The sequence below is a fragment of the Zootermopsis nevadensis genome, unplaced genomic scaffold (genome assembly GCF_977971745.1).
Source record: "Zootermopsis nevadensis isolate Lab colony 2312 unplaced genomic scaffold, Znev_1.0 Znev_ptg000029l, whole genome shotgun sequence".
Lineage (NCBI taxonomy): Eukaryota > Metazoa > Arthropoda > Insecta > Blattodea > Termopsidae > Zootermopsis > Zootermopsis nevadensis.
The window spans coordinates 4,110,247-4,121,775 of record NW_028259161.1 but is presented as its reverse complement, the minus strand read 5'-3'; the positions used below and the strand labels follow the sequence as shown (position 1 = coordinate 4,121,775).

At 35.7% G+C, this 11,529-nt stretch overlaps 1 protein-coding gene and 1 long non-coding RNA gene across 2 annotated transcripts; one reads left to right on the top strand and one right to left on the bottom strand.

Moving 5' to 3' along the window:
• Positions 1-20: 20 nt before the first annotated feature.
• On the top strand, positions 21-3,890 carry LOC110835813 (uncharacterized). Its single transcript, XR_002545027.2, has 2 exons — positions 21-563; positions 697-3,890. It is a non-coding gene; the product is annotated as an uncharacterized LOC110835813 (long non-coding RNA).
• Positions 3,560-11,526, bottom strand: Rchy1 (Ring finger and CHY zinc finger domain containing 1). The gene is made up of 7 exons (XM_022076401.2): positions 11,411-11,526; positions 9,594-9,755; positions 8,959-9,114; positions 7,578-7,760; positions 6,546-6,641; positions 4,192-4,291; positions 3,560-3,890 (listed from the first exon to the last, which is right to left on the bottom strand). The coding sequence occupies exons 1-7, from the start codon at positions 11,465-11,467 to the stop codon at positions 3,790-3,792; spliced, it is 855 nt and encodes a 284-aa protein (XP_021932093.1). The 5' UTR covers positions 11,468-11,526; the 3' UTR covers positions 3,560-3,789.
• Between the last annotated feature and the right edge of the window lie 3 nt (positions 11,527-11,529).

Genomic DNA, 11,529 nt, shown 5'->3' with positions numbered 1-11,529 from the left:
GAACCACGACCAAAGACAACAACAACTCCATAGAATGCGAGCACTGTCAGAGATGGCAGCACTTCGACTGTAGCGGTTTCACCAGAGGAGAATTTGATATAGCATATACCTAAAAATTGTCTGCTCATCATCATTTTTACTACAAACAATCCACATACATATACTGAAATAGTTATGACTATAAATGCACTGATTTATATGCAAGTCTAATAAAAGATCCAAGTGTTTCAGAAATGTTACAGTGGTTTTACTGTAAAGTGAACGTGCAACAAACAATCTGTTGTGACCACAGGATCTGGAATGTAGTTAGAAATATATTTTATGTCACATTATCAGGCAGGGCAGTTTTAAATATTCCTCTTCCCTCAAATGTTCAATAAATAAATAATCTACAGCATAAAATTATTTAAAAAGTGATATATTTCAGGAATAAAAGTGGCTCGCCGACAATCCTTTATGTACCAGCCATACTTCAAGAAACGTATCTCATATTTACGACTCACAGACCAACCTAAAATCTCAAGAGCAAGATATCGTCCCTTGCTAAGTAACACCATTCCTGCGTACGAAACGCATTGCTGGAAATGTTATAACTGTAATGGGAATTTGCTTACGCTAACGGGGTTCTGTTGCTGTTGATGGGAGGTCATCACATCAGGCAACTTGCCCAAAAGAATTTGGTTTGTTGGTTCTCAGGTGTTTGAACCCAGAGATGGTGGGGCCGCTTCGTCCTCTGCAGCTGGGGGAGGAAATCACTTCAGCTGAAGGCCTCCTTGATCGGAGTGGCGGGTCGTGCCCTTCTTGAATTATACCCTGGCATTTGCCATACAACTCATTTCATCAATTGCAGGTCTGTTGTACTGATGCTCATCTGCACCAAGATGACCCAAAAGCCATACATTGACTGTGTGTGAAGTATCCCTATTAGTCTTAAAGCTCCACCAGCACTTTAGTATATGGGTTCACTCAATATGAGACCTTCCACAGCATTTCATGTTAAAGAGACTCATTTTCAGGCCTTTCATTGTTTAATATAATTAGCAACTGAATGATAACGCTGTTCATAAGATGGTAAATGGTGATCTACAGCAATTAAATTGGAAATATACATATATTTGGTGATGAGTCTTAAAAGCAATATGGTTTAGTGCCAGGAACTTGCTATTGGTTTGCTGAGAATGATGTGAATGCCACTCAGGTTCATTATTACAAAACACTAACTTCAAGCCTGAATATGCAATTCTACTCATTATCTGACTCATTCATAGCTGTAATTAATGTACTGATCATTCCACACTTCACTTTTGAAACAGAGATTATTGTGAACACTTTGGTGTCACACTGGTACAACCTGAATTAAAAATAAACTGTTAAATGATGGGAATATTTCAGATACACTACTTATATGATTCAACTGGCACCAGAAAGTATTTCTATACTCACTTGCATTGTCCAATTGCCTATTGCAAATCAAATGATCTCTGGGCTTAAAATAAAATAAGGTGAAGGAATTAAAATGTTTCATTCACACTGATGATAAAATGTTATTCACAGAAAAGCAAGATTTATGACTTATTAAGAGACAAGAATAAAATTAAATGAGGTAACAAACTGAACAATGTACAACAGCTTTCTCAGCTATTTCTTAAAATCTGCAATTTCATGTTAACATACATGACTAAGAAATTGTATTTATTATACAATACTCAAAAACATAAAATGTCATTTAAAAACCTGAATTAACTTAAAGATGAACAAATATCACAGCATATTGACAGTGTATTTGTAAAACAAGGTGTGGATCAAAACTAAAATGCTTCACTTCACACATTAAAAACAAACTTTAGTCAACAGATGGAATATGTAGTAGTTTCACCCTTATAACTTCAACTACATTTCTATAATATGGAAACAGTGACCTAGTCTGTTTTAATAAGTCATAATTCACAAAATCAGAGATCCATCATTCAGTTCATTATGAATCCTGAGCTACACTGAACCAGTACATTCCAATTAGCCACATCACACATGGTCTTCACGCTCAAGAAATAAAATGCCTACTGTTTCGGACGTGACCTATACCTAGACCAACTTTCATTAATTTAAAATTCAGTACAGTTATAAATATTTAGAGTAAATATGCAACTCTTCTTCCCTAACACAGTATTCATTTAAAAAGATTCCTTGTTTGATGGCTCAAGATATTACGATAAAACATGGTACCTTAAAATCACTGTGCCTCGGATTCCATTAATTATGCTTATAATTTATTCTCCCTCCCACTGACCATAAAAGTTATAAATATACCCCGAGTATATACGGAATAGATTTAGAGATGTGTAGTTAAACATATAACAGTGAAACACTAATATATTACCACAGAAATAAGCTGAACTACCTGCAAGCAGTTAGTTGTCTATACTGAAACCACTAAACTGAAACATACACACAAATAAGTTATACAGAATGGTCCTCAAATGCAAAAATATAAACACTAAAACTGCAAATTCACATCTTATGTAGCTACATTACAAATCAGTATACCTAACAGACAACTATTGTTTTATTTTATCTTTACACTGGTCACCTGATACAGAGTCAAGTCTTCCACAGTAACACACCTTACATATTACACAAATAGTTTAAGAAGCATTGTGACATACCGTGTTAAGTCTCTTCTTCATGGCAGAAAATTTATTTCAAATATAGCAACTGAAAATTATATCATTTTTAATCTATTAACTTCTTTTTATACATCATCAAATAGTAAGGAATAGCTAGCACATGGATACGAACACCGAACTTGGTTAAAAGATTTGAAAGTGCCTGGGAAAAAAATATCAACAACTTCCTAAAAAAAAAGATGATGTAGGCATTACACCATGGATTCTCAGCACCTTTTATGTCTCTTCTTTCATGACTGAATTTTGTGATCACCTACTCAAAGCTACAGTCCAAAAATTTATACGTTATCCATTTCAATATCCCATTCCACCACTTCACTACATGAAACACGAAAGTAGCAGATAAACCTGCGGATTCCGATACTACTGAACACATCTAAATGCACACACACAATTCCTGAACTTTGGGAAACTGGGAATCAAAACCATATCTTAAACTTCATGTTCTTACAACTGTAAAGTACACATTGGTTAATGATTCAGTCACAAATCACGGAATTTTAATACGTCATCTGAAAGTTATCTTCTGCGTCATGGTTGAAAATTACCACAGAACAGTAGATCTTCTGAAGATTAAGTATAAAGATGGATGAATATACCTAAAAATTGTCTGCTCATCATCATTTCTGCTACAAGCAATCCACATACACAAACTGAAATAGTTATGACTAAAAATGCAAGTCTAATAAAAGATCCAAATGTTTCAGAAATGTTACAGTGTTTTTACTGTAAAGTGAACGTGCAACAAAACAATCTGTTGTGACCACAGGATCTGAAATGTAGTTAGAAATATATTTTACGTCATATTATCAGGCAGGGCAGTTTTAAATATTCCTCTTCCCTCAAATGTTCAATAAATAATCTACAGCATAAAATTAATTAAAAAAGTGATATATTTCAGGAATACAAGTTAGGGCGATACGAGAGTTGAGAACCACACTGTAATCAACAATAATTGTTAACTATAACTATAATGATAGTTAGCACCAGTCACCTCCTATACTAAAAATTTGAAAAAGAATAGCTATAGCATCGCCTACAACAACATTTTTACAAACAAAAGAAAATGTATATGTAGAAAGTTACTTTTGCACAGAAAAGTTGTCTACTGTGAGGACGGACATGGGTCTTCATTTCCAGCACCAGGAGAGCCTCCACTGGAAGAATGGCTTGAGCTTCCAGCTGCACTTTGCCCATCCTGCTGAGCTAAAATATAGTAAATAACCAGCGATCACAGTATTTTTAAAGAAAGAACCCAGATCATATTCCATTTAAGACACCATTATTAACTCATTAGATACACAGTTAATTTTATCTTTACTTTGTCAATCAGTCACAGTTTACAGGGTGAGGATAAGAGTGAGAACAAACTATATAGTTTTTGAAAATTCAGTCCCATCATTATAATGTGGGAATATAATTTCTAAATATAAACTTTTCTCTAACTATAGAGTTATTACACACTCAAGAATGTTTGTAAAAACTTTTTATAAATGTTAAAACTTACCAGAAATATCCGGTTTAGGAGAACCCTTTATTCTGCATGTATTGTATGATCCACAGTTAATACATTTCAAGCCTACTACATGGAATTTTACTATAGATTCCTAGAGGGGGCAAAAAGAAATTAATATAATCAGTAATATTATAAATTCTAGGGCTGATCAGAAAAGGTCAAATTCATTTCATGCTCCTTTAGAAGTAAAATTTTTATGTCAAACAGGCTGGTCAAGAAGTTAATGTACCCCTACGTAACTTACCACGTGTCAAGAGCCACTGTACACCAAGTGGATCTGTATGTGCACCATCATGTTCGAAACACAGCATGATGCACGTGTTCTGCGCGACATGCGCCAAAGCATGTGGTGTAATGGTAGTGTACCATGGCACATAACGTGTACATAGATCCACATGTTAAGTAAGGTAGGGGTACAAAGACTTGTCAGCTAACCTGTACAAAAAAACACAAGCACATGACATCTATATACTCCCCCCTCTTAATCTACACACACCCGCAAAGACGATGTCCCAAAAATATGTATACACATTCAACAATCCACTGTTCCTGCCACTTGTCAGCTATATGGAGATGAAGATGTCAATAAAATGGGGCACCCACACATTACCATTGCAATATCAGGACCTATCTTGATAATGCTTTCCCTGAAGGAGAGGATCTGTTGGGTACAAAACACAATCACCAGATTTAATCCCACCCGACTTTCTTGCGGGGTTACTTGAAGGACACAGTATACAGCACAAAGCCAGCAACACTTCACGAGCCCTGGCAAGAAATTAAATGGTCTTTCACTCTATTTCCAGAAGCAACTTTGGTGGCTGCTTGTCAGTTAGTTGCTCACTGCTGTCAACTATGCCAAGAAGCTAACAGTGGTAATTAAGTACAGTTATGCTAGACTTGTTGATTCACAAAGTTCCAAAGCTGATATGTAACAGTTTAGTTTATTAAAATGTCTTTTTATCATTCACTGAATGTGTGTGTATACATCTTTTTAGGACAGTGTATAATATATGATATTTAATTTAAAATGTAACTCTTAACTACAACAATATTGTAAACTTTTTTGACATCAACATAACACAACAAGCAAGTTTTTTTTAGTTTTCACTGAAAGAAAGAATTTACAGATACTGAAAATATCCACCACTTTCTCAAAGACAAGCACCTGCCCTTTATTTGTGTTTCATGACTTTCCAAAGTGTTTCTGGGTCAATATCTGTAACAGTCTGTTCAAATACTGTGTTTTAGTACCTCCAAGCTCTGTGGTTATTTGAATAAACTCTTTCTTTCAGAAATCCCCAAGAAAATATGTCTGGTGGGGTGAGGTCTGGAAAATGCAGTGTGCAAAATCCATGCCGAACAATGTGCACACCTTTGAACTTCCACAGTAAAGCAGTTTACATTGTGGGCCATAATACCTAAAGCAGACACTAGCAATGCTGGAAAAGTTTTCTTCCAAAAATGCTTCCTACATCCTCAAATTTTGTTACCACTTGGTGTACTGTTGTCATATTTGGTAAAAGTTTGTCCCGCTACATGCCGTACAGGCTCTTGGGGTGAGCGGGGGCATAGCTCCTGTTCATTCTTGACCTTGGCACTAGATCACTGGATGGGGGCTGAGTGGTCAGCATCACGACCCGGCCGGCTTTACCCCCGGGAAATGACCCTGGTACCCACTGTAGAGGAGGCTGGGTGGGCCCCAGAGCCGGTCTAGACGCAGAGGCTAGAGGAAAAATCCTATGCCCCTGCCGGGGATCGAACCCCGTTCATCCAGCCCGTAGCTAGTCACTATACTGACTGAGCTATCCCAGTTCATTGTCATATTTGGTACCTATCAGAAAATGCACTGCAAACTGCTTCACAAACAGCAGCAAAATTATTTGTGTGAATTAATGTTCTAGAATTAATTCTGTTCACACCTGCACAGCTGTTACATAACTGGCATAAACAGTGGCCTAGCCAAGGGAAAAGAGAGAGAGTTGATGATGACACAAGTCTCAGAGTCTACTACACGGGAGTGTACCTGTTCCTGTTATAATTTTTGTACTTTGCATCACATTTTAAACAGTATAGTCTGTATATACTGATGTTGTTCTAACACTCCCAATAATTTTATTCATATCAGCGTCAAAACAGAATACACCGACGTATCACTTACTGCCACCCAATACCATTGCTTTCATTAAAATTACAGGATCTTCACTGCAAGTAAAGTTTTATTAATGAGACTTTTAAATTATGTATGTTACATCTATTTAAGAAGGAAAAAATGCCTATACTTCATCACATCTAAAAGGGTTACTCAAAATATAATAGTATCATACATCCTGTGTAATACCTACCTCATGACAATCCTTGCACAGAATTTCGGCTTTAAAGTCCTTGTATTCTGGAGGCATTGGTGTCATTTCAATTTCATTATCCAAATATTTCCACAGCTAAAAAAAAAATAAACATACTCTCAGGCATACACTCCAGCCAAGACGCAACTGTACGTTCACTGCAGTCGTTCAGCCAAATGACATTTTTAGTTCATAGTTACTACATAGAGAAAGGGATCATTTTATTTATTTATTTATTTACTGTTCTGTCTGACGACAGGTCCATATGAACAGGATCCTTCCATCCTTTTCTCGGACTGGCACCTGTTCATATACGTTCTTGGCAGATGATCCAGAAGTGGTTTGCCATTGCCTTCTTCTGTGTGTGAATGGAGTAATTGTTGGGCTGCCACGGAGAAACCGGGGAAGCCCCCGGAGGAAAACCCAGTGTTGCCTAGACCACGGCCTTGCCCAACACAAGTTATAAATTCAGGCATGCCGGGAATCGAACCCAAGACCCCAGGATTACAAGGCCAGCGTTCTAACCGCTACACCACCGTGGCGGCTCAAAGGGATCATACATTCCTTAAATTTTATAGCACATAATTTCCAAATACTAAAATAATAAACAAACAGAGCAATCACCGAAGAATCTTTCAAGTAGTGCAATTAAGATTATTTAAGAATTTGAAGACATGACATATACAAAAAGAACAGGTATCTGTGAAAACTGGTAAAGTTGTTACATACTACTGTGACCATGAGTATTGAAGAAACTTTTCAAGAGATCTCAGTTTAAACACCTATGTCAAAACTTTTCAAGAGATCTCAGCTTAAACACCTATGTCATAGAGTGAAAAACATAATTACCTTAATATTTCATAGAACATTAACCAATTTCCTTTTAAGTTAAGCAGAATTTGCAGTTAGCTGGAACATACAGACCTCTTTTACCACACAAAAACTACAATTTCAACTTTAGAAACCGAGACTTCAACTCCTCTCTCTCTTTTTTTTTCTGTTTAGTCCACAATTTAGGTATCTACAGTATACCTGTGACATATCAAGTAGCGATGTCTGGCACGTGGGACATGCATAGTGGCCTGCCTGAAGCAATTCTTCAAAGCAGGTTCGGTGCAGAAGATGACCACATTCAGGAATATGGCAAGGGATGCGTGATGTGTGAATGTCCTCAAGGCACACAGGACAATTTGAACGAGAAACATTCTCTACACACTACAAAACAAGAAGCAAAACCACATTAAAATCAAGCAACGGAACTGCATACTTTCCTTTCAACCACTCATTTGTGAGTTTTCATTCAGTACATGGGACTGGCAGTAGTTCAATGGCTAAATGAAGAATGGAAATAGAGATTTCATTTTAACTGCCAGTTTAATTCAGCACAACATTTAAACATCAAAACACTATGAACAAACAGTTAATCCCCACTGAGAGTTGTAGCTAACTGTAGGTCAATATGTTAATGATCAACGGACTGATTGATGGGACTAACAGCAGATTCATTAGACTGAATATAAAACAAGTACTTGTTTTGTGTTTTAGAAGAATTTTCAGAGAAACATACTAGTATTATAAACACATTTGCTACCGAACATACATAACAACATAATAATTTGTTCCCTTAGAAAACAACAGCCACTGATTCATGTGGAATGCTCTGCTGCACACTACCAACACACACATCAGAGTTCCCATTGAAGCACTCTTGAAGAATGTTGCATTCTTGTGATCACTGAGCTGTTTTAACTAAACCCACTAATTCTCTAACAATTACAATACAATTTTTGTAGCTGTTGGTGTCAGTGAAAAACAAATTTCTCATAAAGTGGGTTTTTCCTTTAATAATGCAATCTATCCACCAAAAGACAACTCTTTAATCATAAACCAAGCATGTAGACATGCCCATTATATATCAACACATAAACCAATGGTTACTAATGTACATAATTAATTATCAGAATCCTAACCATCCTGCTTCTATCCGTACTTTGATCCACATACTTTCCGTCGTCAATTACTGTTGGATGGTCCATGTGTCCACTCACTTCACATGCCAATATTAAGAGTTAGCCAATTATTCTTCATTTTCCATACCTATGCCAGCAAAATATTCACCAATAATTTACCAGAACAAACAGCAAACTGTTCAAACCAATGATACTAACAACATTATTTCACTCAGAATTCAGGATTAAAATCTACATGAAATATCTTCAAATGCCAGTTTTCAACAAGTTATTTGCTCACTCTATATGGACTCCACAGAGGAGGAATTTGGTACCAGACTCTGATATGTACTTCCTCCTTTCTCACACAAACAATCCTCATATTCTTACCTTACCATGGCTTTTTCTACGTAAGATGAAATGAAAGAACAACTTATGCATTTTAAATGGTATACCATACTTACCCGATGCCTATTTTTCAATTTGATAGGAAGGCACATATTACATGTCTCACAGTGGAAGAATTTATCTCGTCCACCAATTCGACATATCCCACAGCCATCACAATGGTACTGATTCTTCTCTTCATCATCAAATAGCTTACACTCCAAACATGTATACTAAAAGTAAATGCAATTCAGGAAACTTTCTAAATTAAGTTATTAAACATACATACATATATATATACATACATGTGACAAATTCCCATCATTACTCATAATTACATTTCAACAAATACATTCATCTACCCATCAGTGATTGGTGAAAAAAAAATGCCTGGCCAATAAAGATTATTTATTCTGTGCATGTCATATACAAATACTGTATTTTTTATGAAATGTTCAGCAACTGACAAATTACATTTTTACGTAACTGATGATACATACTTTTATTTACCAACAATGCTAACTGTAACTTCAAGACCAGACGTATCTGCCTGTAGGTTTGACTTGATCCTCAGAAACACCTCATACAGATACGGTACAAAATGTTGAGTTCACTACTACTATCTAACTGCATATATGTGTATGGGGTGGGGGTGATATTGTTCATGAACCCAAAAATCATGTTGGTATTTCATGGACAAACCTTGACTTACCTTCCCAAATCGCAAAGAGCAATTCTCGCATTCTGCTTGAACCTTCTGTCTGGTGTCACAATTTGTGCATACAAGCTCAGTCACATCCTTTCTATTTACACAGTGGCTCTCATTTTCATCATGACAGAAACGACATGTATATATTTTATTGCAGCAAGGTGTCTGAAGAAGAAAACAATAAGGATAGTGAATGTGAAGTTATGAATACCATCTGCAAATGACAATATGTAACTGATAAGGAAGTAAACAGTCATGTAAAATTATAACTTACTAATATGCATTTATGTAGAGACAACAGAAAATGTAAATTAAAACAACAGATCATAACAAGGAATTTAAATTAAACTCTATCAAAAAAAAAAAAAAAAGGGCAGTGGAACCACGGTTCCGGAGAATCTGACATAAATATGTCTCTGTATTTAAATTATATTTAAGCAATAAATAAATTGAAAGGACGTTTATATATTAGCTTTATTCTAAATATTTCCTTTATAGATGCTTTACAACTGAGTAAATAGTTTGATTAAGACATTGCTTATTTAACTTGAATTAGTTACGCTTAAGATGGGTCTGTGGTAGCTGAATGTAATGTAATAATTCTTATATAAGATAAGTACTTGTGATATTCTAAAACGTTTTTACCAGCACAAAAATATCTAGTCTACGACACACTTCTTCTACAAGCGATTCACAACTCAGCTCTTTCCGTAATAACGAAAGCGGAATTTCAACAACTTCTCTGACGCTAAAGAATTCAAACACTTAAGTGACAGAAACTGTACACTAATTCTTTTGCTTAAAAAATAAGAAAATCACAGAAAATTCTTGCTTTCCATGCTTTATACCAGAACTCCAAGTTAAATGATTAATTTGTGACAATCAGGATCCAAATTTACAACATTAATACATTTTTGAAACTGGTGTTCTTATAAGGTCTGCATTTAGAGTAAAATCCATATCCCTCCAAAGTTAGGTACTAACAATAGGGGTTGGGGTTGGGTGTGAGAGAGAATATGATTAAAATTTGATTGTGTAAAGTTTCAGAAACTTTTGTCAATCAAAACATTTCCTTACAGAATGAACACTTCTGTGTGAAAGGATATGTAGTTTTACAAAATGTGTCAATGACCACTAACCCAAAACCTAAGAACACACTAACGTTAATTTTGGAAACGTTTCACATGTAACATTAACAAGCACAATGTTTTGTACACGATTGAAACTTTTCCAAAATATGAGGAAGATGCATATCAAATGAATTTAATGGGCATCAAGCGTCGGGTGTACATATTAACTGCACCAAGGCTACAAGAACATTATGATGCCAATGTGGGAAAAATTTAATTGGAAATCAATGTCATTCATACCACCGACGTATAATGCGAAGCATACCAAACAAATAGGGAAAGGAAGTATTTGTATTATATCTTTTTATTTTATGAAGCTAAACTACTATGACCCTGCAAAAATGCTGTTAATTTCCTTAGTTTAGACAAATTCGAAAAGGATTTTCCTTGCATCCATTTGACATCGTGCTAAACTTCGGAACAAACCAGGGGGGTTGACAGCCTTTTCCTATAGGTTGCACTTCTATAATGTTATCCAGTTCTGATGTTTATTTCTTGTACGACGTACCACACAAACTTTGCAACTGACTGGAGAAAAAAAAACGTTCCCCATATTTGACTGATGCCAATCTGAAAGACGTAAAATCCGTTTCCCAATAATTATAGTCAAAGGAATAATATACTACATAACCCTTAACGTTTAAAGCTTGATATGCTGATTTACAATTTGGCAGAATTACATTTACTTACAACAAACTTAGATTTCCTTTTATAATGCTCACATCCAACACTACCGAGAGCTTCCATTATGAAGACTTCTACTGCGCTTGTGCAGCTGCAAACGTGATGGCTGCTGGACACATCGCCTA

Coding starts and splice junctions, on each gene's coding strand:
- Rchy1 (XM_022076401.2), bottom strand. CDS start 11,467: ATGGAAGCTCTCGGTAGTGTTGGATGTGAGCATTATAAAAGGAAATCT. Junction 9,115..9,593: donor GCTCTTTGCGATTTGGGAAG/GTAAGTCAAGGT, acceptor ATTTACTTTTAG/TATACATGTTTGGAGTGTAA. Junction 7,761..8,958: donor AATTGAAAAATAGGCATCGG/GTAAGTATGGTA, acceptor CTTGTTTTGTAG/TGTGTAGAGAATGTTTCTCG.